We start from the raw sequence: 27893 nt of genomic DNA on the forward strand, positions 1-27893 counted from the left end.
GGTTGTGGAGGGGGCTGGGGACACGAGGACCCCTCACGCTCCTGGGGTGACTGTAGGTGAGGGAGGGGATCCAGCTCCTGCAGCAGGGGCTCAGATTCTATTCCTGTCTGTGACCTGGACCCTCCCTTCTGGCTCCAACCCTTGATCCCCAGTCCTTGTGGGAACCCCCATATCCCCACTCTCTCCACCCCAGGAAGTCCTGTGGAGCCCTTGGCACAGTCCAGACCAGCCTCTTCTGCCATCGGTGTGGCCCCAGCCTGGTCCCTCAAGTGCACCTGCTAGACTCAGCTGCTGTGCCGTCCGGAGTCGCCACTACTCACTTTTCCAGGTAGATGGCAGACAGGCTGCGGACCTGCTCCAGCTTGCCCAGGGTCAGCTCCAGCTCTGAGCGCAGCGTCGGGGCCGCGGGCGATGGCTCGGGCAGGCCCAGGATCTTCTCCGCCTCAGCCGAGAGCCGGGCCACCCCCTTGCCCAGCCCTTCCACTTCCGCTTGCGTTTTCTGAGAACAGAGAGAGCAGGCGTGAGCAGTGCTCAGAGCCAGGAGGGCTCCCCTGGAAGGCAGAGAGTATGTGGTGGGGGGGGGGGCCTGCCTGCTGCTCGGCAATGCGCTGGGCACACTCGCGCGCGGGCTCTTTGTCCAGGGGCAGCCGCAGGCGGTGCACAGTGCGGCCCTCACAGGCCTCCAGCTGCAGCCGGATATCCTTGAGCTCTGAGATGCAGCGCTGACAGTGGGATTCCTCTTGTTCGCCTGGGGGATATTCCTGTCAGCTGCTGGCCACCACCTGCCCAGACCCGCCCCCCCCCCTAGTCCAGTGCCACCCCCTACCTTGCTCTACGCTCTGCAGCAGCTGTTGGTAGTGGCGGCTGCAGGAGCCATAATCACGCTCAGCTTGCAGTCGGTCTTCAGGCCCAAAGCCCCCCGCATCCTGGCTGTCCCGCAGGAAGGCCTGATAGTGCAGTTCGAGGCTGCGCAGGGCCTGGCGCTGTTCCTCAGGCTTGAAGGTGCGGAACTAGAGTGGGTGAGGAGGAGCAGGAGACAGGGCTGAGCGGGCGGAACCCACACCTCCCCCCAACAGACCGCCCCTCAGGCTGGTGGCCATACTGTGACTAATGACCAGGACCGGATGAGCTGCACGTCACGGCTGAGGCTCTGCCACGCCAGAAGGCTCTTCATGTCCACGTGGAGCTGGTGCCACAGCGTGACCAGAGCCTGGTGCTGGGTCTCCAGCCTGGCAGGTCAGGACACAGTCAAGGATGTGATGGCATTTGCCCACCTCCCCCACTCCGGCCCCTGAGCATTATACCCACCTGCTGACGGCCTCCAGTGCCTCCTGGTTGGGCGGGGGCACGAGGAAGCACACGGAGGGCACTGCGGCCTCGCCACCCGAGCTGCCCAACACCTGCCAGTGGAACGGCTGCGCAGCACCCAGCAGCTGGCACTCATCCCCCTTGTGTACTGTCACCTGTGGTGGGCAGAGTGGTCACGGCACTGCTCTCACACCCGTGCTCTCCCGGCCACACTCCCAGTCTGCCCACGGCTCACCTCCACCTGCTTGTAGTCACACACAGCCTGCAGCGGGACGCGGCCCTGCACTGGGTAGGCTGGGTTGCGGGGCTTCAGCTGCACAATGGCCTTGGCCCTCTTGGCCAGTCCTGAGAGGTGGCCCCGGTACTCGTTGAGCTGCTCCTTCTCATCCTGCCAGGAGGGGAGGCGAGGAGGGTCGGTAGGAAGCCCACCCCAGACACCACAGGCCTCACCCCTCACAGCGGCAGGGCTGGGCAGGGAAGCTCCCAGTGGTTCCCACGGACTTTCTTTTCCCCCTGCTCTCCCAGGCAGCTTCGGGCCCCAGTCCTGGGCCTTCCCTGACCCAAACTTTACCTGTGGAAACTCCCCTTCCCCCACCAGCGTTCCCAGGCCTGCCCCTCCTGGGCCCCAGCTGCACGCCAGGCAGTGACCACAGCCACAGAGATAGTAACGGAGCTCCCAGTCTGGGCCTCTCTGCCCAGGGATCCAGAACGGGACAGCCCCTACCCCACTTCACATGCCCCACAGCACTGCTTCTGGCCCCAGAGTCAGCACCTCTGGAGAGGCCTTCCCAGCACCTATGTGGCCTGTCTCTGGCCTGAACATAGGCTAGAACCCCCAACTTCCGGCCTGCACTGCCCTGGGACCTGTATGCCTAGGGGTCTGTCCCACGCCTGGGATAGGCGTTCACCTGGGCGTCCTGCAGCAGGTCCTCAAGGCGTGTGACAGTGATGGCACGGTCGCAGGTGTACTTCCTGCGCATCGTCTCCTGCAGCTTCTGCAGCTGCTCCTCAGCCTCCCGCACGTCGGAGAAGAACTAGGGACAGTGGGAAAGGTCACACGGCAGCCCACCAGCGGCCCCATCCCAGAGACCCCCCTGAGAACCGAGGGTGGGCGGAGGGCCCAGCAGGAGGCTTGCGGTGCCCACCTGGAAGTAGGCGCTGTTCTCCTTCAGGTGTGCCTCGATGCAGCAGCACAGCTGCAGGACCCAGCTCCACTGCGTCTGCAAGGCCGCTTGGAAGGACTGCAGAGTGGGAGGAGGGGAGTGATGGGTGCCCACCCTCAAGCACAGCCACCCCAGGTACGGCGGGGGCATGTCCCACAGCCTACCTCTACTGTGGGCCGAGCAGGATGGTCTTCCCGCAGCAGCCGGTCCCCCGTGTTCTGGATCTCCTTGATCTTCCTTTCTTTTAGCTCCAGCTCACGCATCAGGGCCTGGAAGAAGGCCACGATCTCAGCAGGGCAGGATGGCTTCAAGTCGCCTCTAGCCAAACACGGGCTGGGGCCAGGCTAAGGGGCTGCAGGGCCTCACCGAGTAGCTCTCCTTCTTGGCCGTCATGTTGCTGTTGCGCTCACTCCAGTCGAAGCCCACTTCCTCCTCCTCCTTCTCGTTCAGCCACACCAGCTCCTTGGTGGCGGCAGCCACAAAGCCGTGCAGGCTCTCCAGGGAGCGGAGGCGGGCCTTGGAGGAGTTCTGTGGGCAGGCTGAGTCAGCAGGCTGCCCCTTTGGGGGCGCTCCCCCGCCCCCGCCCCGCCCGCCTGTGGCCAGCTCTGCTCACCAGCAGCTTGGCGTACTGCAGGTCTAGCCGGCCCAGGCTTTCTCGGTAGGCACCCCGAGTGGCCGGTGAGATCTGGCCCTGCAGAGAAGGGGGCGTGAGCCTGCAGCGCCCAGCCCACCCACCTCCCACTGCCTCCCCTGCAGGTGCCTGCTCCACACCTCATCGGCTCGAGCACGCTCCACCTTGGCGCGGAAGTCCTCGATGGACTGGTGCAGGCCGCGGTGGCTGCCCAGCTGGGCTTCCACGCTGGGCAGGTCCCCGCCCCACTCGGCCACGTCCACCCGGTGCTGGTTCTCCTCCACCCAGGCTAGCAGGTCCTGCAGATAGCGTAGAGCTGAGTCCTCAAGCTCAGGGCGCCTCTGCAACGGCACCTGGGTCACTGGGGTGACCTGGGCCGCTACGCCTGCCTTCAGTCGGAGGTTGTACTCAGTGCGGATGGCCACCAGGCGCTCGTGCAGCCGGTATACCCTGGGGGTGAAGGGGAGGGGGCAGGTGTCAGCCGGGCCAGGCTGCCTGGACTGCACGGGCCAGGGAAGAGCTGTAGTGGGCCCACCTGCGGTACATCTGCTCGCCCTGTGGGTGCCGCCCATCTTTCAGGGCCTGCACATCGTTGAACAGCAAGCGGATCATGCCGTCTGCCTTGTCCAGGTCCCTCTCCACCTCGGCTGCCCGCTGTGGTGTCTTGCCTGCCACCAGCAGCCGGATGTCCTGCAAGGCAAGTGTCCTGAGTATAGGGGCCTTGCTAAGCCTCATCTCTCCCCTCCCCACCCACTCCAGGCAGACTCCCAACATGCACTGCTGGTCAAGTGGCCAGCCCCAGCAGGGGAGCTGGGCCCAGGTCCAAATGCTGTGCCCAGGATCCCATGCCTCATCTTCTACCATCCCTTCTGGAAACTCCCTTCAGTGAGCGCCTGGCCTGGCCCCCCGGGAATGGGTCTGGTCCGGGTGCCCCCACCCTCCCCCAGCAGTGAGCGGTCCAGGGCAGGCCAGGGCAAGGCAGCAGGCCCCAAGCAGCTCTGACTGGCTGCACCCCAGGGGGAGGAGCTGGAGCCTGTTCCCTCCTGCCTGCTGACTGTGGGCTCCTCCCTCCCAACCCACCCTGCCAGGCCCTTCCCCCCCTCACCGACTGCAGAAGGGCGTCGGCCTGGTTCAGCTGCTCCTCACACATCCCCGCCTCCATCTGCAGCTTGCTCACCACACGCTGCAGACGCTCCAGCCTGCAGCCCGGCCCGGGAAGTGTGAGCTCAGGCCGCAGCACCCTGCCCCCAGCCTCCCCTCCCAGGAGCATAAGTGAGGGCTGCTAGTGCTCCCGCTCCCCTCCGGCTGCCCAGTCACACTGGCCGAGGTGGGCTGGGTTTCCTAGCCTGGGGGGGGGGTAGTTTCCTACCCACAGTGACTCATTCCCGCCCGCGCCCAGGGGTGGCTTTCCTGCCACCACAGCCCGCCCACCAGAGGGCCCTGCCCAAGTTCCCCCCAGCACCGCGCCCCACCTCTCAAACTCGCTTCGAAGCTGCTTCTCGCGCTCGAGGATGGCCACGTGCAGCTTGCCCCACTCCTTCTCCACGTCCAGCGGGTGGTAGCCGGGGGGCACCTTGAGCTGGCCGGCTTGCACAGCCCCCTGTGGACAGGCCACGTCAGCGGGGGCAGGGCTGAGGCCGGCCACACTGGAGACTTCCCAGGCCCCGCTGGAGTGCCCCCCTCACCTCCAGGGACTGGTAGATGCCCTTGGACCGGTTCTTGTCCGCCTCCTTGGCTGGAAGCTCCGTCTCCTTGAACTTCAGGAACTGACACCACAGGATCTAGGGGGGATAGGTGTCAGCAGGCACAACCATGCCCCCAGGCCCAGGCCCTGGCCGCACGTCAGCCTACCTCGATCTCCTCAAAGCTGGAGGGGCAGGTGCGTTCCTCAAAGGCCGCTGTGTGGTGCCGGATCCACTGTAACAGCAGCACCACCAGCTCGCGGTACTCCTGCCAGCGCAGCTGTAGCTCCTGCAGGACAGGAGAGCCACACCCGGCCCAGGGTCACTCCTGGGGCCGGCCCACAGCCCACCCCTGGGTCACTCCCGGGGACACTCCAGGGGGGTCAGTGCTCCCGGCTGCGCGTCCCCAAATTCTGCCCCAGCTCACGTTGGCCTTCACCCCATCCTGTGCATCGGGCACCCGGGGCATGGCGTCATAGAGGGACGAGACATAGGTGATGATGGACTTCTCGTCAGGCTGTGAGACGTCCACGTCTGTAAGAGAGCAGAGTTAGGGGCCAGCAGGTGGTGGGAGACGGGGTGGGGCAGGGGCAGGGGCAGGGGCAGGGGCTGGACTGAACCAACCTTCCGGGTCCAGGAGCCGTGTCACCCCCAGGTCCCGCTCGGCCACGGAAAAGGCCTGGTCTAGGTTCTCCAGGTTGGACTGATGGTACACCTTGTTCATGTCCACCAGCATGGGCCTGTGGGCGGGAGGGCAGGCGGGCAGGTAGGCAGGTGGCACCCAGAAGGCATCGAGCCATCCTATCCTGCCCGCACTGGACCCTGAGCTGCCTGCAGGGGCCCACCTGCCCAGCCCCACACCTGTGTCGGTGGATGATGGCGTTGAAGAGGCGGCCGTCACGCCAGCTGGTGGTGAAGTTGTCACAGCGCAGGCCCTGGTAGCCCTCCACCATGCGCTGGGACCACAGCAGCAGCTTCTCCTTGGCCGTCATGTCCTCCGACTGCCCGCTCACCTGGATGTCCGAGATCTGCCCACCACAGGCAGCAGGCAGTGCTCAGCCGTGGCCACCACCAAACCACAGGAGCTGCCAACAGCTGAGGCCAGGGGGCTCCGGAGAACAGGCTGCGCCCCCAGAGCTGCTCCCCAGCTGTACCACATGCAGGCCAGCGCTGACCCAAAGCTTGGTCCGAGCTGGGCAAGGGAGACCGACTCTGAGGACCTTCCTGGCAGGGGGCAGGGGTCTCTGGGTGGGGTATGCTGTGCCAAGCACCGCTGTCCCATCTCTGGTGCCTGGGGGTCCTGCCATCTGCCTGTCCCGCTTTGTGTCTGTCTGTCTGTTGGTGACTCAGCCACATGCCAACGAAGCTGTGCCTGCCCAAAACTCTGAGATTTGCCATTTCCTGTGTGGCTGGGGCAGGCAGCAGTGAGTCAGCGGGTCCAGCCTGGGCTTCTCTAGAACCTTCCCTGGGGCAGGCAGGCACTGCTCCAGCAGTAGAGAATGCATTCCTCAGCAGGGCAGGGAGATTTTGTGGCCCAGCCCAGGGCCAGAGGGCATGGAACAGGCAGCCTGGGAAAGGCTACCTCAGGCCAGATACAGCATTGGGGCTCTGCAGGGGGTTGGGGGCACCAGAGTAGGGTCCCTCCCCCTACCTGGAAGTGCAGGATGATGGTCCATATCAGGCCAAGAGTCAGCTTGGGGTTTCCATCTGCAATGTCATCGTTGCGGATGTTCACCAGCTTCACCTGTGAGCAAGCCACCCTCAGATCAGCAGCAGGCCAGTTTGGGGGTGCAGGATGGGATGGGCAGGGCGAGGGCCTTACCTGGCGGTGCCGGAGGTAGTCCAGGGCAATCTGCACGTTCTGCAGCTTGTGGAAACGCATCCTCCCCTTCTCCCGAGGCTGAGCGAGGAGGATTGAGAAACGCCAGTCAGTGTCCCCAGGCAGCCTCTCTGGGGTCACAATGTAGCTGCCAGCCCCCCTCAGGTCCCCCACCATGAGCAGCAGCTCATCCCTCGTCCCCAGGACACCCCCACCCCAGCAGGGCGGGGACCCCAGCCAGGGCCAGGCCTCAGCTCGGAAGGAAGGAAGGGGGTGGGGAGGACACAATAGCCAGGAAACCGCAAGGAGGGTCATGGCTGGGCAATCAGCAGGACGTGGGCAGCTGATGCATGCCCACCCAAGTGCCACCTGTCCGGGTGAGCGGGGCTCCCGGTCTCGGACCAGCGGGCACCACCACTCACCAGGCGCAAGCTCCTGATTAGGTCCCGCTCTCTTGGCTGTCCCGCCAGAGCAGGGCAAAGGGTAAAGGGCAGAGGTCAAGGTTCAGAGTCCAAGCAGCAGAGAAACCAAAGCAGAGCAGAGCATGAGGTTAAGTTTTGGGGAGCCAACGAGGGCAATAGGGCCGGTACCCCAGGCCCCAACCCGACCGTCCAGGCCACGAGCAGGGTGAGCGCGAGGCCGGCTGGACACAGAGCCAGGGCTGTGGGGGCCACACATACCAGGCTGTCCCCCGAGAGCACCTCCAGCAGGGATATGAGGTTGTGGCCATCACGTAGGTCTTCGTACAGGTCCCTGATGTGCCTCTGGGCCTGTGGGAACAGGGCTGGGCTGAAAACGGTATCCCTGAGCCATGCCAGGCCCAGAGAGAAAAGAGGGCCACAGATGTGCCTGTCCCCTAGAAGGCACCTACCTCTGCCCGCCAGTGCTACACGGAGCCCAGAAGGAAGGAGAAGAGGAGAAAGGAGGCAGGGCAAGCGTGGGGAGAAGACAGAAAATAACAGGGTTCAGAGATGAAAGTGAGCACAGGAGCAAGACAGGCACAGCACCTGAGCCTGCCTGCAGGGCAGGGGCACCCGCCCCACACCCCTGAAACATGCACACACACGGTGGGGGTGCACACTCGGGACACGCTCCCACACACACACCACCCACCTTGATAAGATGCTTGTTGACCCACTTGGTGAAAGTTTTTTTCTGCACACGGTCCCGCTCATCTGGGAAACACAAGCCAGGTTACTGGAGCCCCAGAGAAAACAGGCCCCACAGAGGATGAGGTGGCCTGGTCCCGCCCGGCCATTGTCTGCCTCTGGGGGTGGGGTCAATCTGGCAGCCAGCACCCAGACACCCCCCTCCCACAAGTCCCAGCCTGCTCCATCCCACACACGGGCAATGCGGATTGTGGAAGGGGGAAACCGCACCTTGCATGGAGAGGCCCTTCCTCAGCGCCAGCCAGCCCACACCCAAGGCTCCGCCAGACCCCTGAGCAGGTCCACATCAGGTCCTCGACCCCTGCCCCCTGCCCATGCCCGGCTGGCCATGCACACTGCCCGAATCCCTCAGAGTCACCTTTCCCTAAAATGCGAACAAGCCTGGGCACCCCTCCCTGCCCGCGTGCCAGGCTTCCTGCCACAGGAAGCGGGCCTTCCTGCCCGCTCTACCTTTCTTGCCCTCAGAGGCCCTGAGCACAGCCAGGTAGAGGTTGTCCTCCGAGTTGGTCCTCTCTTGACCCAGACCCTCGGGCTCCGGCACACGGAGCCGGTGCTGAGACATGGTGCCGCCCCCTCCGCGTTGGTCTGTCCGTCGGCCCGTCCCCGCGCTGCGCCTGGCACCCACGGAGCTCTGGCTCTGGCTCTGGCTCGCGGGACTCCAGGACAGCGGCCGCGCCCGGCCGGCCCCGCCCCGCGCAGCCCCGCCCCCGGGGTGGGCCCCGCAGGAGGAAGCTGCGCGGCAGGAAGTCGCTTTCCCCATGCGGGGGTGGGGGTGGGGGGAAACCGGGGACTCCGCGGCCCGCGGGGGGCACCGGCGGGGACCGGCCCGAGGGGGCCGCGTGCCCGGGCAGGGGCCGCACGGCTCGCTCCCCCAGCGCCCCCGGAGAGAGGGGAGGAGGGGAGCGGGGGACTGCCATGAGTCAGGGTGGGGAGGGGGCCCGGCGGGTGAGTCAGCGGGAAGGAAGCTACACCTGGGGGCCGAGGGTGGGGGGCTGTTTGCGGTGGGTGGGACCGGACAGCGAGTTGGGTCGTAAAGGCGGAGAAACAGGGCAAAGGGCGCGGGGACACCCAGCCCCGCGCGTCACGAGAAAGCGGGCAGCGCCCACCGCAAGAATTTTCCAGGCGCATCTGGCCTGATGGGATCCAGCTGTGAGCGCGCGCCCCTCCCCGCCCCCATTCCGGGAATCGCGGCCCGCCCACTGCCCGCAGCGTTCCCGCTGGCCACCGGGGGGCGCCCACACCCCACGGCAGGGGCGGACCCGGGGCGCAGGCGGCCTCGAGGACCCGCCTTGGACCCGCCTTGGGAGCTCGGGGCAGCGAGCGCGGGGGCGCGGGCGCCGTCTCTCCGCCGCAGTCCTGCTCCTCGCCATCTGGGGACCTCCCGGTGGACAGGCCCAGCCCAGCCCCCTTCCCGAGGCCCTCACGCCGCACATCCTGCCGTCCCTCCGCTGTACACCCCACAGAAGCCCCCGGGCCCGGACGGTGCCCCCAGCGACTCAAATTGAGGGGGCCCACGCTGGTGGCTAGCTGCGAGAGCCGTGGGTCCACCGCGGCCCCGACGCGGAAGCCCCGCCCTCTGCTCCTCCTTCCCCGGCCGGGGAGCCGAGGCCAGGGCGGGGCACCGCGGTCCCTCCCCACCCCCGCCCCTCGCCGGGCCCGCACCTCCCGCCAGGTACCGGCGGCCCCGGCCCGCTCCGGCAGCCCCCGTGCCCCCCCCGGCCCGCCCCGCGGCGCATAGGCCGCACCCACCTACGCAGCACAGCTGCTCCGAGAGGTAGCGCCGCCGGGCGCGCCCGCTGCCCGAGTCCAGCCAGCGCGGCCCGTCCCGCAGCGCCTCCTGAGAGGCGAGCGCGCCCCCCGCCCACCAGACGCCGGCCGCGGCCATGGGCCCGGGAGCGCCGGGGCCAGCGAGGACGCCGGGCGCGAGCGGGGCCTCCCGGGTCCCGCAGCTCCTCCGTCTGCCGGCCGCGGGCGCGCGGCCCAGACCCGACGAACCTGCCCCCTGGCGCCCCGCCCAGCACGGGCCAGGAAGCCGCACCCCACGCCGGGGAGAAGACGCGAGCAGGGGCCCTACCGGACCCTGCGCGGGGCGCCCTACGCCCGCCGGGGACCCGGGAAGGCGGTGCCGGGAACCCCCTACTGGGGGCACGGGACCAAAGTGAGTGGGGGGCGGCCCGGGCCTCCCACCGGCCGCGGGCGCTGAGTCAGAGCCGCGCCCCAGCCCCCGGCGCCGCCCCAAGCCTGTCGGACTTCAGGCCCAGGGGACCTGCCGCGGGAGCCGCGCTCGCAGGGCAGCCCCCTGGACGCACGGCCTCTGCCCGCAGTGCCAGGTCCCAGCTGCCGTGGGCTCTGGCCCAGGGCTGTGACTTTGCGCCCCGAGGACAAAGCCGGCCGGACGCTGGACGCGGGGTGGGGGGGGCCGTGAGCGGGGTCCGCAGCCCGCACCGCCACGTGCGGGTGTTGGTGTCCGCGGGAAGGGGCGGTAGGGGGGCGGCGCCGCGCGCGCGCTCACCTGGCTCCTCGACCGCCGGCCGGCGCCCCCTGCGCCAGTGCCACACAGCGACCAGGGTGACGACGTGGCCCACGACCACCAGGGAGGGGAAGAGGCTGCCCGAGGCCTCCATCGCTCCGGCGGAGCTACCGGGAACCGCCGCGCGGGAGGCCCCGCAGCCCGCGGGGTGCAGCGAGGCGAGGGCGGGCGACACGCACGGGACCGCCCCGCCTGCGGGACCGCCCCGCGCCGCTGCGGGCCGCACCGAGCGCGCGCGGCCGCCGCCTCCGGCCGGCTTGGCTATCGGAGAAGCGCTGTCCCTCAAGGTTAGCGGGCGCCTTAACCCCTGCTTCCCCGCGGCCACACCCCGGAGGAGGGGCCACTCACAGTGCCCCCCCATCCCGCGCGACCAGCGCCCCGGCACCCCATTGGGCCTCGGAGGGTGCCCTCTGCTGACAGCTGCCAGGCGCCCCCGCGCTGGCGGGTACCCAGGCTTGCAGCCCCCCCCCACCTTCCTCAAAGGACACATGCACCCCTCCCCCGTCCTCTGGTCCCCAAGGGAGACAGGGAAAGGACAGCAGGCCGGAGGGGTGCCTGCTGTGCCCCTCGCCCTCTTGCCCCCCACCACGGCCCCAGGGGCTGTCACTGGCTGTCCCAGGCTGCCCACGTACCCGGCACGATCTTCATTGGGGACAGCGGTGGGAGGCAGGGGATGCGGGACTGGACTGGTGGGGTCACGGACCCCACACGGGCAGCGGTGAGGCGGCAGTGGCCGGGAGGAGGGCAGGGAGCTGCCTCAGCAGAGCCGAGTGCAGGGGGAGGGCGGGCAGGGGGCCCGGGCTATAAATACCCCAGGACGGTACAGCCGTCATTTGTCCAGAGTTAGAACATGACGCACCGGCAGGGCCTCGACGGACTCAGCCTGGCGGCCTGGCGGTGCCACCTGACACCGGCTCCCACCGTGATGCTAATAATAAGAAGCTGCCTGGAACCAGGTGTCAGGGAAGGCAGTGGGGCCTAGGCAGGCTGGTGCCCAGGATAGAGGGGTGCGGTCTCCTCCCAGCCTCACTTCCACACACACATGCTTAAGACAGCACAGCAAGACCAGAACCGCCTTGGCAAAGGGCCCAGTGAGCCTTGCTCCCAGCCGCCTCAGCCCCAGGGGCACACCTGCCTGCAAGGTCACACTGCTGACCCCGAGTCCCTGCCGGGCCGAGCGTCAGGTGCATGGAAGCCCAGCACAGGGTAGCACGTCCACACTCCAAGCCGTCCCGGACTCGGGAGTGCAGAGAAAGGAAGGCCCCCGGGGTGGGCCCGGGCAGCTCAGGCCAGCAGGCGAAGAAGGGGCAGCCTGAAGTATGCTAGGTGCAGAGCTGCAAGACCCCCAAGGGAAGGCAAACGGAGCCCACCCTCACCCAGGCCACGCTGGGTGTGGCCACACCCGCCTGGCCAGCCACACTGCCTGGCGCTGGACACACCCCGGCCTGGCCTCACGCTGTGCTGTGGAAACTCCTCTCGGCAGGGAAACCACCCACCCCACGGCAGCTCCCCATGCTCCCCACAGCCGGCCGGGAGGTGGGAGGCAGCTGCCCGTCCACAGCGGCACCCTGGCAACCCCAAGACCCTCCCCACAGCTCCTCCAAGGCGTTACTAACCCCTCTAACCCTCATCCTCCTCCCCAAGTTCTGACCATGGGGCAAAGCAGCCCCCTGGGGCAGCAGCCCGTGCCCCACCACCCTACCTTGGCCCAGCTGAATGAGCTCCTCCATGCTGTACCTGTCCATGGCGCCCAGCGGGGCCAGAACAGGGCCAGGAGGCAGGAAGCCGGGAGCAAAGAGAGGCAGGAAGGACAGAAGGAGGGACGAGGGGCGGCTGTCACGCCCCCAGGGCCTCCCCACCCAGCTCTTCCTCACGCCACCCCTTAGTCAGCCAGTGGGCCCTCCCTGAGCCTCTGCACCCCCGAATGGCCCCTCCGTCCCCCACAGTCCTGCTCTCCCCACCTCCCTGACACCCTCAGTCTCAGAGCTGGGCCCTTCCTCCAGCCATCCCCCTTCCCCACTGCCTCACCTGTCCCAGTCTCTGTCCACCCGTGCCTAGCCCGGGAGCCTGTCTGAAGGACAGGCCAAGGGCCACCAGGGAAGGGGCACAGTTGGCAGATGCTTGGCCTTCCGAGTTCGTCCCCAACACACGGCCCTCAGTACACAGCCCGGGCCCCGCAGACTAATAAACATAGAGCTGCTTCTGGCTTTGCTTTGTGGCCTCCAACAGTGGTGGCCAGGGGCATTGAGCAGCACTCAAGGGACATGTGTGGTGGCAAGGTGGAGCCTGGACAGCTGCATGCACAGCCAACATCATCCCACTGTGCCTCTCGGGCTCAACCTGGGCTCCTGACACACACAGCCATGCCCAGGGAAGGCAATTTATAAGTGACTGGGGCCCAGCACTGCAGACCCCACATTGCAGTCCAGCAGACACCCCAGTGGGCACCCAGTGGGCCAGGGGGCTCATCCTCGGGGAGAGTGGAAATCACTGCTGGCAAGACCTGCAGACACGTTTCCACATGGTCCTCCCTTGACCCCTGGGCCCTGGGACTGCCCTTCCCCAAGGGACCCCTGCACCATTCTCCCCCCAGACTCAATACTGTCCCCCAGGAACCCCAACACTGTCCCTAGGACCCCAACACTGTCCCCTGGACCCCCGCACCGTCCTCCCCAGGACCACCACAATGTCCTTCTCTAAGACCCCCTCACTGTCCTCTCCCAGGACCCCCACACTGTCCTCCCCAGAACCCCCACACTGTCCTCCCAGGACCCCCATATTGTCCTCCCCAGGACCCCACACTGTTCCCCTGCACCCTATTCAACATAGGGCCTTCCTTCTGGCCAGGCCTGGCCTGCAGCTACCTCAAGCCCAGTAGCCCTGCAGGCCAGGGTGGCAGCAGGCTGGGGGGTGTTTGTGAGGTGGAGCCCACTCTCCCTCCTGCACCCCCTGACCCCACGGCGAGAGTGACCCGGGATCAAGGGAAAGGCAGACCCCGCCCACCCTGCCTGACTCAGCCTAGCTGGAGCTCATTTCCTGTTGGAAACTCTGAGGCGACAGAGGCTGCGGCTGGGAAGGGGCCACTGAGTCACCTCCGCCAGGGCTGAGGGCCCTCTGCCCACCACAGCCACACCCAGCCCCTCCAGCCCCGAGCCCCGCCACCACTGTCCGGCCACAGCCCAGGCGGGAGGCAGGACACAGCAGGGCTGGGCGGGCTCACTGGCCTGAGCCTGCCCTTCATCCTCCCCCAGGGTGCCACCTGCCCACCTGCCCACCTCGCAGCCCTGGCCCAGCCCTCCAGACTCCTCCCAGCCCCAGATGGAGGCAGACTGGCCAGTGGGGACCTGTTGGGGGGGGGCATTCAGACGCCAGCACCTGCCCCCATTTCTGCCTACACAGAGGGGATCTGAGCAGTCTTGGGGTCCACAGAGGTGCCGCTGGGGTGGATGCGTCCCCTCCCAAGGACGCTCCACGCCAGCCCTAGCATGGCCACCTGAGTCGGTGGCCCCAGCCCCCCAGGGCTCTGGAGCAGCCAGGGCTGGGCTGACAGTTGGCGCTGCCCCTCCCAGCCCTGTGCCCACTGCAGCTGTCTGGGGCGGGGCAGTCCTGGCCCACGCACTCCCAGGCCTTCCCACCCCAACGGCACCAGGGCAGGGCCTTGTTGTCCGGACCTGGCACCCAGCCGCACCGCGCACGGGGGCGCCCCCTGCCGGGGTGAACAGGACCTGCACCCCCCACCCCACCCGCGCTGACCTGTGGCTGGGGTGGGCTCTGGGCCAGGGCTTGCCAGCATTCCCCGGCTGACGGTGGGCACCACGGGGGTCTTGGGGCCACCCTCCTCAGCCTCCTTTCGGCGATATCCTCGCTGCTCCTCGCGGCCTGGCTCCTCGGCGGGGCCCCTCTTGGGCAGGCAGCTCAGGGGCCCCTGTACAGACTGCACGTGAGGACCATGGCGCTTGGGCATCACCATGGTGACGGGGCGGCGCACGCGCTGCTGTGAGGCAGGCACGATCTCCGGCGGCAGGTGCAGGTACTGGCGCAGGTGGACCATGCCCTCGTTGGTGAGGTACCAGTACAGGTGGCGCCAGGCAAAGGTCTCACGGACCAGGCCCCGCGCACGCAGCGAGCCCATGGCCCGCAGGACCTGAAGGTTGGTGACACCGGGCACGTCGGGGTGCGGGCTGCGGGGCCTCAGGTCCTTCTTGGCCACCATCACGCCCTCCCTGAAGAGCACCTCGTAGATGGCCCGCAGCTGCTCCAGCGGCATGAGCATTCCGGCCACCATGGCTGCGATGAGGTGGGCACCAGCTCGTGCTCTGGCTGTGCGCTCCCTCGCGCGGTTCCCGCCCGCTGCCTCCTCCCCCTGGGCGGCCGGGCCGGCCCCCTCTGACTCAGCAGCTGGCGGCCCCTCCCACAACGCCAGAGGCCCCTTCCAGTGGGGTGCACCCTAGGCACCCCTCCCTGCCCAGGCCCCAGGGCTCGGCTCCAGCATCTGCGATGACTTCAGCTCCCAAACACTTCCTCCGAAGTTCCTGGTCTGGGGGTGCGCCGGCCAGAGGGATTCCTCCTCAGGCTCAGAACCCCAGCCACTGTTTGGGGGATGCATGAGGTCCTGGACGGGTGTGGGGCTGCATAGGCTGGCTAGGGGGCTTGGGTTCTCCGTGGATCGGGGGTCTTGGGGAGCCATGCTACAGCACAGGGACATGCGGGCACCATCCGTGGCTGTCCGTCATCCGTGGCTGTCCGTCAAGCAAGCAGAAGGGACAGGACCACCCCGGACTTCAAATACCACCCAGTGGCCCCCTACTTAACACATCCTGTGCCAAGCACCGGAAGCCCATTCCCGAGAGCTCAGAAGAGAAAGTTCCCGAGTCTGCTGCGGCTCCTGGCCTGGGGGACTCCGCGGCGTCCCTCCCCCACCCCAGCTGTCTTAGACATCAGCTGCCAGCGGGAATCAAAGTCACCGAGTCTCCGCAGACACCCTGCCCCGTGTGCAGCACACGCTCCCGGGGGGCACCACCCAAGCCGGGGCGCCCCCAGCAAGCGGCCAGAAGCTGCCTGAAACAGCCTGGCGTTGGGCCCTGTGTGGCTGCCGACCACACCCATTGGCCGGCGCAGGCCCCACAACTGCGGACTCCAATCTCGAGCGCCCGGCGCCTCCGGAGGGACGTGGGCATCCACCCGCACCCAGATCCATCCGGATGGGCGCCCCCTCCCCCAAGGCGGACACACCCATTCCCACCAAGCACCGCTCACCCGGGAACCGGTTATAAATAGGGCGGGGGGTGGGGGATCCTGAGGTGGGAGGCGCCGGCGGGCAGGCGGCCAACGGGCAGCGCGCGGGGGCGGGTTTATGGGGCTGTCACCATGGCACCGCCGGTCGGATCCAAACACGCGTGTGCCGCCTCTCCCTCCCTTGCACACACGCCAGCGCGCCTTCAACCACGCGCGCTCACAAGCACGCGCGCAGAGGCGCGCGCTCACGGGTATGCGCACCCACGCATGTGCCTGTGCCTGCTCATTTGCACACTCAAAGGCGCTCAAGCACGAGCGTGGCCCCGGGATCCCGGTGCAAACTTGCTGGCCTCGCAGCCAGCTGTCCCTTCCGTCCTGCGCGCCCCCGCTCCCCAGCCGGCACCCTACAGCCGCCGCGGGCACCCGGCTAGCAATGCGGGAGACCAGATCGCCAGGGCGGTGGCAGCGGCGGCCACGCCTCCCCGGCCGCGCCCAGGCCCTCCCCAGCGTCCACAGACTCTCCACCCCCCAGAGCCCGCAAGGATTCCAGCTCTGACCCCGCCTTGGCCACCCAGACAGCTTTTCCCGCCAACCAACCCGTGCACGTGCACCCCCACTGTGCCAAAATGATCCCAGAGTCCCCAGCTACCACAACGGATGCGCGCGGGTCCACGCGAGGCAGCCCCACACGAGTAGGCGCGGGGGTGGGGGGTGTTCTGGGGAATCCAGCAGCGTCAGGGACCAGGGGACGCACGGAAGCGTCCCCAGCTGTCCCTGCTGCCTGTCCCTGCAGGCCCGGCTGGGGCACCCCAGGCCCGGGGTGTATGTCCCTGCCCCCACCCAGCGGAGCTGCTGAGCCCGAGGCTGATTCAGCGGCGCTGACCGGGGAGAGGGGGGCCCTCCAGGTTTCCAGGGCAACAGGCCCGGGCCCGCGAGCAGCCCCCAGCACCCCCCCCCCAGAACAAAGGGCCACAGTGTGGACTTGCCCGGGGCAGCCCGCCCGGCGCCTCCATTCTGGGATCCCGCGGCCCTGCCCGGTTCCTCCCCACCCCCCGCGGCAGGGTGGGAATGCGCGGAGGCTCCCGGACCCAGCAGTGTCCCCGGAGCAAGCAATCCGCCCCGCCCCGCCCCGCCCTGCCACTGCAGCCCGCCCCGCCTCCCGCCACTGCAGGGCTGCTGGGCTGCGGCCGGGAGCACCCCCCCCCCCCGCACGCCCCGCACGGACCCCCACGTCAGCTGCGGCCGCACAAGGCCCAGGGATCTCCTGCGGCTGCAGCTCAGCACCCCGAAGCATCCCCCGAACCGGCGACCCGACCGCTGGCGGGCGGGGGTGGGGACACCTAGCCAGAGGTCACTGGCGGACCTGCGCCTCCGCGGACTCCACACCCCCAGGCCCGCACCTTTGAGGGAGCTGATCTCGTGCTGGATGGCTCGAGAGGGGTCCATGGTCCGCCGTGAAGGGGGCAGCGCCGCGGCCACCTGGCACAGTCCAGCCGGCACCGCGCTGCCCCGGCCAGAGCCGCAACCTGGGGGCGGGGCCCGGCTCAGGGGTGGAGTTTGCCGGCATGGGGCGGGGTTCCGGTTGATCAATACTCAACGGAGGCCTCCCTGCACAACGCCCCCACAATGGGCAGCTGCTGGCCAGATCCTACACACGGGGTCTCGGCTCCGGCCACCCCTGTTCTGCGCCGCTAGCCCAGCCCTCCTCCCGCCAATTCTTCCACTCCCTGGCAAAGGAGGGGGGGCGAGTTCTGCCCCTGCTTTGTCCTGCCTCACCTGGGGGTCTCCTCTGCCTGCTCCCCACTCAGGAGGCCCTTCCCACCGACTCCACCATATCCTGCGGGGACGCTGTCCTCCACCACCAGGCACAGGTCAGACCCAGAGTCCCAGTCTCTCCCAGCAAGCATCAGTCAAGCTGCAGTTCTCAGTGCAGGGGCAAAGGCAGCCCCCGAGAGACGGCGCCAGTCTGCCCGCACATCACAGCAGGCTTCCTGTGGGGGACTGCTGAGGGGCAGGAGGCCAGGCAGCAGCCCAGCTCCCAGAGAGAACAGGACGGAGGGAGGCTGCAGACTGCACCTTACCAGGCTCTTGCTGTGCCAGGGCACAGAGGTGGGGGCAGGGAGCAAGCCTGGCTCTCCCCAAGGGCCTCAGGACAGGGTCATCAAGGGGGCTGGTTGCTGGCCCCCAGGTATAGACACACAGAGCAGTGACATCAAATATGGGTCATTAGGCAGTGGCACCAGAAATGGGCCAAGAACATGAGACACGGGCCACAAGCAGTGACCACTGGGCAGTGGCTGGGGCCATGCGCCACGAGTATCAGAGACCTGTGGGAGGGGAAGGTGCAGGGCTTGGTGGCCCTGGGCAGCAGAAATAGGACCCTGCTGAGCCTGCCCCCAAAGACACTGCTGCCACCTGCACGATTGAGAACAGGACCACAGTCCATCATGGGTCAGCTCAGTTCCGTCCCTCGCTGTGGCCCTGAGCTTCACCAGGTGTGGACAAGCAAAAAATAAGTGAGGACAGGTAAAGGTATAGGCCAGGTATAAGGCATGCACACAGGTCCCATCCTGGCATCATACAGGGTCCCCCAAGCCCCTCAGGACATCAGATATGAGTGAGCACAGAGCCAGGAGTCAGCTGTGAGCATGCAAGGTGTGGCTCAAGAACCTGGTGAAGAGCAGGGACATGGTGGAGCGGTGGTGTTGGAACATTTCACTCCTGACCTGCATTAACAGGTTCGTAAACTTTTGTGTCAAAAATTAAAATTTGGGCTGGAGCAACAGTATAGAAGGTAAGGTGTCTGCCTTGCATGCAGCCAGCCAGGGTTCAATCCCAGGCACCATACATGATCCCCAGAGCCCCATCAGGAGTGATCACTGAGTGCTCTGACCCAGGAGTAACCCCTGAGCACTGCCTGGTGTGGTCCCCAAACCAAAAACAAATCAAAAACTTTTAAAAAGCAAACTGCAAAGGCAGTGTAATGACAGTGCTGGGCAGTAAGGGGCCCCTTAGCAATAGGATTGGTCCTAGAATTAACTAGTTTTACAAAAATAATAACAACAGGTAACTGAGTAGTTCAAAGTAGCTTCGACGTTCCACAAAGAGTTTGTCGGGCACAATTCCCAGGCAAGACGACACTTAGGGGCCTTCCTGAGTAACAGCCGCCATGCAGGCCTCTGGAGACCAGGGGCCACCAGGGGCACCGAGCATGCACACACTGCAGGGACACACAGGCTGAGCAGGCACCCTGGAGGGCTTGAGGCCCAGCTCAGGGGGTCCGCAGCTCAGGGGCTCTCTCCCCCAGCATGGCTGGGAGCCACCCTTCTCAGCAAGTCAGAATATATTTGAAAGGAAAGGAAGCAGAGAAGGGCCTCCGCACCCGGGTCCGGGCTGCAGCCAGGCCACACACACCCCTCCTGGCAACACACACACACACATACACACAAAACACACACACAAGCACGCACACACACACACACCCGCCTCCTGGCACTCCACTGGACGGGAACTGCTGTGAGCACCCTGAGCACCACTTGGGCATCCCATATGTGCCCTGCGCACTGCCAGGAGTGATCCCTGAGAGCAGAATCGGGAGTAAGCCCTGAGCACCCCCAGGTGTGGGCACAGATGCTACTTTGCCCATCACTGGAACCAGAAACCCTAGGAAGACTGGAGATCCAGCAGGAGGCTGAGAGCTGTTCACTACAGCGGATCTGATACCAGAAGCACGAGCAGCACGGGAGTGGGGGCCACACGAGGGACAGCCCAGGGGGAGGGAAGTCTAATCTAAACACATGTAACACATGACACACCTGTTGCATGCATGTAACAAGAATGACACATTCAACATGTTTATGACATACCTGATAATCCATGGCATACATCTCTCAGGTGACTCACACCTGATATATCTGAGACATGAGATGGCTGGCACACCTGCTGTATGTCTCCCATGGCTATGACATGCATGATATATGACAGGTTTGCAACACATCTGTGACATTCATTCATGTTATATGCCATGCACAGCTGTGACATATCTGATACACATGATACATCTGTGACATGTATGACACAAGATGTGAGATGTATGGCACATGTCTGACCCATCTGTGAAACATCTAAGACATGCCCAACACATCCATGATACACATGACACACCTGACACAGCTGTGACATGTATGACATATGGCTGTGAGATGTCTGATACACATGATACATCTGTGACGTGTATGACACATGGTTGTGAGATGTCTGGCACACATGATACATGTGACATGCCTGGCACATGTCTGACCTATCTGTGAAACATTTGAGACATGCCTGATGCATCCATGATACATGAGACACACCTGACTGACACACTGTGGGGTGGGTCTGTAAGGAACTGCTGGGTGAAGGTACAGTCCCAGCCCAGCAAATCACCCCTGCACACACTGCAGCCCCACCTGAATTCAGGGCACTGGCTCTGGAAACAGGCCAGCAGTGTGACTCAGTGGAACACCCCGCATTATGTGGGAGAGGCCACTGCAGGGGCCCCGTGCAGGGGTGCAGGAACCAGGCTTACGAGCCAAGGACGCCAGGCCCCTGAGCTTGGGGCTGGCCTGTGTCACAGAGGCACTTCTCCGTCCCATGGGTGAGCATTGTAGAAAAGCCTGCTGCCACAACACACCTGCCAGAACAGCCACTGGACCTCGACACGGGTGGACCCAGAGGGCTGCGGGGAGCTGAGTGAACAGCAGAGCTGGGGAGCTGCACGAGGGTGGCAGGATGAAACAGAGACCACAGAACATGGCAGAGAGGAGGAAGGGAGAGTTAAAAGGAAGTATCAAGGAGTTGGGCAACACTGCCTGCTCGGATGGCAGAAGACACTGAGCTGGAGTGCAGTGAGGGATGACGGACACTTCCCACAGGGACTCCGTCCAGCTACTGTAAGGGCCAGCCCTGCCCTCCCCTCTCTCTCCTGTGCTCCTTCCTCCTTCCTCTCTCCCCTTCTCCTCTGTCCTTGCCCCTACTCTCCCCTACTCGCCCTCTAGACCCTCCCCTCTCCCATCCTCTTTCCACTCATCTCCCCATCCCCCACTGCTCCCCCTTCCTCCTGACCCCAGCAGGGCAGCCTTCTCCATGCCCCAGGGGCACAAGCTTCCTCCCACAGGACAAAGCCCTGATCCTTTCCCAGCGCCCCCCCCCCTTCTCAAGGCCCAAGGGTGTGGGGAAGAGGAGGGGAGCACCCCCACTCACATTCCTGTGCCCCAGGCAATGGCACACCAGACTGCATAGGTGAGGCCTATGCCCACAGGCACCATCCAGGGGCCTCACGTCCTCACTGGAGCCTCCCCCATATCCCTGAGTCCTGGCGTCCTTATCTCTGAAGCCTCGGCCTTGAGGCTGCCTCTACAGGCTGCCCTGGCCTGCGCTCCAGTCTTTCCGGGCCTCAGGACCCTACAGCCGCCAGGCCCAGCCAGCGTGTTCCAGCACAGCCAGTCTCCCAGTTAATACACACCCCTGAGCATGACACCCCCATCAGTCCCCACATACCTCAGCACTGAACAAATCAAAGACAAATTAAGGAGGAAGATTCTGGCAACACGCCCACCCAGTCAAACAGAAGGCCATGTCAGGCTCACCGCAGCTGCTTGCCCAGGACAAGACCAGAAATGGGCAGACTGTGGGCACAGGACACCCAGGCAGGAGCGCGGCAGGCACCAGGCAGGGGCAGGTGCCAGAGCAATATGGAACGTGGGGGCAGACGGCTGGTCTGTCCGCAGCCCACTGGCACACTGCTCACAGGAGAGCTAAACTTCAACCAAGCTCTCTTAAGTTTGGTTCTTTTCCATTTGGGAGCCATATATGTCTGTAATCAGGGCTTCTTCCTGGCGGGCTCGAGGGACCATACAGGGTGCCGGGGATCCAACCCAGGTGGGCTGAGTACACACAAGTGCCCTACCCACTGAACTACCTCCATGGCCCCCAAGTTTATTTTTTATTTATTTTTATTGTGCTAGAGATTGAACCCAGAACCTCACTCATGCACAACAAGTGATCTACTGTGGAGCTGCATCAGTGGCCCCTCAACCAAGTTTTCCTGAGAAAGCAGCAAACCGGAAGCATTTATTGCAGAAGAGGAAGTTCATACTCCGAAAGTGCAAAAGACTCTTGGAACTGCAGCGGGAAGAGCAGCAGGTGTGAGTGTGCGGGCACACGCCAGCACCTCAGGCGGCTCTGCTGCTGAGACCCCCAGTGCCGCCAGAGGAAGGGAAGGAGGGCCATGAAGGTGTCAGGAGCATGAGCCATCCTAAGAACGAAATCAGGTCCTCGTGGGCTCATGTCAGACAGACGCGAGAGGTGAAACGAAGCACCTGTGAGCCTTTGTGATCAGAAAAGGAACCACTTTTGTGACAGAGACCAGAACACCTGGGAAAATCTGCCACAGAGACCGAGACCAGGGGAGCGGCCTGCTTGGCCCTGAACTCAGCCCTTGTCCAGAGCATGGGGATCAAGATGGATCCAAAGCCCAGCTGCTCCCCAGCCCTAAGGACTGGAGAGAAATGAGGCAGGGGAAGAAGGCCCAGCAGTCCCAGGCCACCCAATTTCCTCAGGACAGAAGGCACACATGCGCCCGCAGTGAGCTAGTAGGGCCACTCCTGCTGCAGCATAGGCATGGGAAGCGGACAGGGCCACTTACCAGAGGGAGCCCTAAACCCCACATGGGTTGACAAAGCCAGTGGCACAGGAATCATCCAGGATGAAGAAGTACAGAGAATGACTGACACAGTCACCCCTGGGTTCACAGTCACGGGATGCTTGGCGACTCCCACCCCCACCCTCAGCTACTCCTAGTCCACCACACACTCAGTGTACCCCTCTCAGAGTACCCAAACTCAGGGTACCCCCTCAGATTACCCCTCTCACAATAAGTACTCCACACTTGGCATAGCACCTCTTAGAGAACCCTCCTCTCTTAGGGCTGGAGCAATAGCACAGCGGGGAGGGCGTTTGCCTTGCCTGCAGCCAACCCGGGTTCAATTCCCAGCATCTCATATGGCCCCCAAGCACTGCCAGGAGTAATTCCTGAATGCAGAGCCAGGAGTAACCCCTGTGCATCGCTGGATGTGACCCAAAAGCAAAAATAAAAAAAAAGAGAGAGAGAGAGAAAGAACCCCCCTCAGAATACCCCCTTTGGAGTACCCCAAACTCAGTACCATCCACTCAAAGTACATTCCTCTTAGAGTAACCCCCTCTCAGTACCCCCACTGAGTATTCCACACATACAGTATCTCCACGCAGAGCAACTCCATCTCAGAATATCCCAAACTCAAAGTACCCTACACTTGGAGTGTTCCCCTCTCAGAGGAACCACTACTCAGAGTACTCCCCATTTGAAGAACCCCTTCTAGGGTACTCCCACACTCAGAATACGCCCTCTCAGAGTATCCCAAACTCAGAGTACCAAGTACCACTTCACACAATGTACCTCTCTCTCACACAGTGTAGCCCCACTATCACAGGGCACCCCTCTTTCACAACACATGGTGCCCCGTCTCAGGAGCACCTCTCTCACACAACACACCACTCTGTCAGGACATTCTTTCATGGGGCCCCCTCTCTCACAGAACGCCCCTTTCTCAGGACAGCCTTCTCTCACAGGACACTCCTCTCACAGGATACCCCTATCTCACAAGTCAACCCTCTCTCACAGGTCAACAATGCTCTGCATGGGGCACCCCTCTCTCATAGGGCATCCCTCTCACAGAACCCTCTCTTACAGGACACCCCTCTCATAGAACACCTCTCTCACAGGACATCCCTCTCACAGGATACCTCTCTCACAGGGCACCCTCTCACAGAGTACCCTCTCTCACAGGGCACCCTCTCACAGAGTACCCTCTCTCACAGGGCACCCCTCTGTCACAGGTTACCCCTCTCACAGAGTACCTCTCTCACAGGACACTCTCTTTCATGGGGCACCCATCTGTCACAGGGCATCTCTCTCACAGAACACAGGACAACCACTGATTCCCCTCTCACAGACACCCCCTCTCTCACAAGACACCCCTCTCTCACAGGATACCCCCTCATAGGTACAACCCTCTCACAGGGCACCCCTCTCTCACAGGGCACCCTCTCTCACAGGGTCCTCTCTTTCTCAGGACACCCCCTCTCTCACAGACACCCCTCTCACAAGCAACCCTCTCTCATAGACACCTCCCTCACAGGAACCCCTCTCTCATAGGACACCCCTCTTTCACAGGGCACTCCTCTGTCACAAAGCGCCAGAGTCTCTCACAGGACACCCATCTCTCAGGGAACCCTCTCACAGGGCACCCTCTCTCTGGGAACCCCTCTCTCACAAGACATTCCTCTCATAGGGCATCCCTCCCTCACAGGCACTCTCTCCCACAGGACACCCTTCTGACACAGAACAACCCTCTCACAAGACACCCATCTCAGACAGCACCTCTCTCACAGGGCACCTCTTTCTCACTTGACACCCCTCTCACTGGGCATCCCTCTCAGAGAGCACCTCTGTCATAGGGCACCCCTCTCAGAGAGCACCTCTGTCACAGGGCAGCTCTCTCACAGGACACCTCTTTCTAGGACACCACTATCTCTCAGGACATCCCCCTCAAAGAGCACCTCTCTCACAGGGCACCGTCTCAAAGGACACCCTCTCACAAGTGATCCCTCACAAGACATCCCTCTCACAGGACACCCCTCTCATATGACACCCCTCTCTCACAGGACAATTGACATCTGGGGACACCCCTCTCACAAAGCACCCTCTCACAGGCTACCCCTCTCTCACAGGGCACCCCTCTCAGAGCACCCCTCTCACAGGCACCCTCTCACAGAGCACCTCTACTTCACACGGCACCCCTGTCACAGAACACATGACATGTGGGATACCCCTCTCACAGGACACCCCTCTCACAGAGCACACTCTCACAGAGGTACCCTCTCTCATAGGGTCCCCTGCCTCACAGGACACCCCTCTTTGAGCAACTCTTTCACAGGACACCCCTCTCACAGGGGACCTCTCTCACAGGACACATGACAGGTGGGACACCCCTCTCACAGGGCACCCGTCTTTCACAGGACACCTGTCTCAGAGCACCTCTCTCACAAAGCATTCCTCTCACAGAACACCCCTCTCACAGAACACCCTTCTCTCACAAGATACCCCTCTCACAGGACATTTCTCTCACAGGGCATTCCTCTCACAGGGCCCACTCTTCCACAGGACACCCCTCTCACAGGAGACCCTTCTCACAGTACATCCCTCTCACAAGACACCCCTCTCTCATAGGGCACCTGTTCACCAGGCACGCCTGTCACAAGGCACCCCTCTCACCGGACACCCTTCGCACAGGACACCAGTCTCTCTCATAGGCACCTCCTCCACGGTGCTCAAAGTGCCCTGCCCCAGCCGAGGGCCCATAGCAGGTCACTCACAGTCGCCATGTTCACTCTCAGCCTGTGTCAGGCCCTGTCAGCCCACAGACAAGGTCCTTCCAGAGCCCCTTAGAACGGCAGCACTGGAGCTGGGGGCCAGCTGCCCTGTGGCCTGAGTGTTAGGTTCACAGATAACCAAGCTCAGAGTCCAGGGAGGGGGAGGGGGCAGCGAGGACGGTGCCAGGCACCATGACACAGGACAGCCAGGGAACCCCCAAGCTCGCCTCAGACATGCGACACTGCTCCACCTCTGTCCCACCAACCCACCAACTGGGGTGTCGCCCCAGTCCACCCCACCCAGCTTGGAGTACAGCCACACCCAGACCCCAAGAGGCCCTGCCCCTGGCTCTGGCAGGACAAGCGACACCCCCTCCACCCCCCAGACTGGCCCCGCAGACAAGCCTCTCACGGGAGTCAACCCTGCCCGCACGTCAGGACCACCTCATCTTTCCGCACCCAACAACCCCCCCTAACTTGGGCCTGCAGAGTCCCTGTGGGTGCCTGTGAGCAGTCGTCAGCAGGCTCAGGGACCTGCCATCACAGTGGGGGCGCACTAAGGCCACCCAGGCTCAGGCTGGGGTCCCAGAGCTGATGAGTGCCGGACCCCAGGCAGACACCCGGGCTCGGGGGACTCCAGGGAGCGGGTGACTCAGTCAGGAGGGGCGTGGAGTGGAGGTCAAGTGGGTGCTGAGGCTGACTCGGAAGGGCAGCCGAGGGTGGAGAGGTCACGTGCCCACGTGGACACGGCTGAGCCCCCAGCTGTCACTCGGCACTAGGCGCAGAGACCAGGGAAACCCAGCGCCGCTCTCCCAGCCCAGGCGAGGGCCGCCAGCTGGTCCCAGGGCGGGCGGGAGCCAGGCGCCTGCAGAAAGGAGGACAAGTATGGCCCCAGGAGCCCCTCCACACCCCTCCCACGCACGGGAAGGCCTCCATGGAAGGCTCTGGAAGGCAGCGTCCTCACCCCGAACAGAGCTGTGGGAAGCCAGAGGGCACCCCAGCGCCTGTCCAGGGTTGACAGGTGGGCACTGTGCTGCCCGCAGGGGGCTGGGGTGAGGTCAGCACTGGGCACAGGAGGCCCTGCCCCTCTCTCCCTGAGCTGCCCTTGGGGGCAGAGCCAGCAACTGTCCCAGGACTGGCAGCTGCCACCACCAGGCCCGGGGCCCCCCACCCCTCGCCTCCGCAGGCTGGAGGGGGCTGGGAGCCGACCAGCAGGGACCCCACAGGCCAACCCCTGCGGAGCGGGACCTGGCGCCTGCCACGTGGGGGAGGTGAGCAAAGGCCGCAAATCTGCCCCCCACGCCGGCCTGGGACAGAGGGGCACACGTGCCCGCCGGGCGCTCCCGGGCTCGGCCCACCCCGCCGGCTCACATGTCTCCTATTATGGGCATGAGCGCGGGCCCGCGGGGATACCCCGCTCCGGCGGACCCGCCGGCCTAGTGGCCGCTCCGGGACTAGCCGAGGCCACGGGGCGGCGCGGCCCCTACCTTTGTACTTCTCCCGCACCTCCTCGTATGCCTGGATGAAGTCCTGCTCCTCGGGCTGCTGCGGCGGGGCGGCCATGCGGACGGCGGTGGGGCGTGGGGCGCGGGACGCAGGGCGCGGGGCAGGCTCGACAGCGGCGGCCACTCTGCCCCCGCGGCCGCGCGCCGCTTAAAGGGCCGCCCCCGCCCCGCCCCGCACCCAGGATGCCCCACGGGTGGGGCGGGGCCGCGAGCCGGGCGGCCACCAAGGCGCCCCTTGCCTGCCCCTGGTCCCTCCCCCCTGCCCCCGCTCTGTCCCTGCCCGGAGCCGGCGGAGCCGCGCCCCGCAGGAGATGCGGCGCGCGGGCGGCGCGGGGGACACCCGGAAAAGCTCCTCTCCGCGCGCGCGCCGGGGGTGGACAAGCCGAGGCCAGCGGCCAGGGGGAGCCGGGGTACGCCCGCTGCTCTCCTGTCCGCGGTAAGCGCCTCGCCCGCGACCGGGGGCAACGCGCAGGGGCGTTCCGCCGGCTTTGCCAGGCTGCCCTTCGGGGACGGGTCCCACGCCTGCCCCGGGCCCAGCACTCCGCTCCGAGAGGCGGCAGCCACGCCCCGGTTGCACCCCGGCCTCTCGCCCGCGGCGCGGCGCTCTGCCCCGTGCCTTCGCTACACGCTTCCGACCCAGGAACCCAGAAAGAACCCGCGGGGCAGGTGGGCATCGGGCCCGCGCGGCGCGGCCGGCAGGTGGCGCCCACCGCGGCCTCCCGCGGGCCGCCCCAGGCCCCACCAGCAACCCGCGGGCAGCCCCGCGGCGCGAGCCGGCCGCAGACTCACCTGCGATGCGCACGACCGCGCGCTCCGCGGGGTCCAACACGCCCCCGTTGCCCCCGGCGCCGCCTCCGCTCCGCCGGCTGCGCTGAGTCTTTCCCAGGTTCCAGGGCAGCGTGTCCCCGGGGCTGGGCGAGCCGCTGCCTCCACTGGAACCGTCCTCAGCCACCGGCCGCACCTCGGCGTCTTCGCCCGACATGGCCTCCTGGGTCGGCGGGCAAACAAGCGGCCACAGGTCGAGGCGCCCTCCTCCCCCCGCTGCCCCGTCTGTCCCCATCAGCACGGGCTTCCGCCTCGGGTCCACGTCGGAGACGCCCCGCTGGGCCCGCACGCTGACCTCACCTCCTCCTGGCGGTGCCCGGGTCCCGCACCGCTGCTCCCCTTCTCTTCGTCGCCCTCTCGCAGACCCCTCCACGCTGCCCTCCGCTCCCACACTCAGAGGACACTGACCGCACCCTCCGCTCTGCCTAAGGAATGGGGCCGCGCACGCCGCCGTCGGAGAACCCACAACCTCGACCCCGACCCCGTTCCCTGGCCCCCTCCCCGGGCCCCGCAGCGCCGCCTATAAATAGCCGAGCCGCAGCGGCGTGGGCCGCGGGCCCGGGGCCGCCGCAC

At 65.3% G+C, this 27893-nt stretch overlaps 1 protein-coding gene across 21 annotated transcripts in view; it reads right to left on the reverse strand.

Moving 5' to 3' along the window:
• PLEC (plectin) overlaps positions 1-27893 on the reverse strand; it is a 41031-nt gene that overhangs the window by 12775 nt on the left and 363 nt on the right. For 2 of the 21 annotated variants that reach the window (XM_055127053.1, XM_055127044.1), the window contains exons 2-26: positions 27285-27483; positions 7717-7778; positions 7284-7373; positions 6607-6684; positions 6436-6528; positions 5646-5812; positions 5409-5524; positions 5212-5318; positions 4954-5073; positions 4788-4883; positions 4575-4702; positions 4208-4301; positions 3638-3792; positions 3243-3552; positions 3085-3162; positions 2838-2999; positions 2636-2740; positions 2454-2549; positions 2217-2342; positions 1544-1696; positions 1309-1463; positions 1103-1229; positions 827-1010; positions 591-748; positions 321-499 (exon numbers count right to left, since the gene is read on the reverse strand). In XM_055127053.1, coding sequence (XP_054983028.1) covers positions 321-499; positions 591-748; positions 827-1010; positions 1103-1229; positions 1309-1463; positions 1544-1696; positions 2217-2342; positions 2454-2549; positions 2636-2740; positions 2838-2999; positions 3085-3162; positions 3243-3552; positions 3638-3792; positions 4208-4301; positions 4575-4702; positions 4788-4883; positions 4954-5073; positions 5212-5318; positions 5409-5524; positions 5646-5812; positions 6436-6528; positions 6607-6684; positions 7284-7373; positions 7717-7778; positions 27285-27477 — 3332 coding nt within the window. In that variant the 5' untranslated portion in view covers positions 27478-27483. Of the gene's footprint in view, positions 1-320; positions 500-590; positions 749-826; positions 1011-1102; positions 1230-1308; positions 1464-1543; positions 1697-2216; positions 2343-2453; positions 2550-2635; positions 2741-2837; positions 3000-3084; positions 3163-3242; positions 3553-3637; positions 3793-4207; positions 4302-4574; positions 4703-4787; positions 4884-4953; positions 5074-5211; positions 5319-5408; positions 5525-5645; positions 5813-6435; positions 6529-6606; positions 6685-7025; positions 7062-7283; positions 7374-7474; positions 7490-7716; positions 7779-8222; positions 8422-9521; positions 9710-10284; positions 10434-14055; positions 14643-16937; positions 17087-26477; positions 26569-27284; positions 27484-27620; positions 27770-27893 lie in introns of those variants that run through there. The other 19 variants (XM_055127042.1, XM_055127041.1, XM_055127049.1 and 16 more) reach the window with 19 other exon arrangements.

The sequence above is a fragment of the Sorex araneus genome, chromosome 2 (genome assembly GCF_027595985.1).
Source record: "Sorex araneus isolate mSorAra2 chromosome 2, mSorAra2.pri, whole genome shotgun sequence".
Classification (NCBI taxonomy): Eukaryota; Metazoa; Chordata; class Mammalia; order Eulipotyphla; family Soricidae; genus Sorex; species Sorex araneus.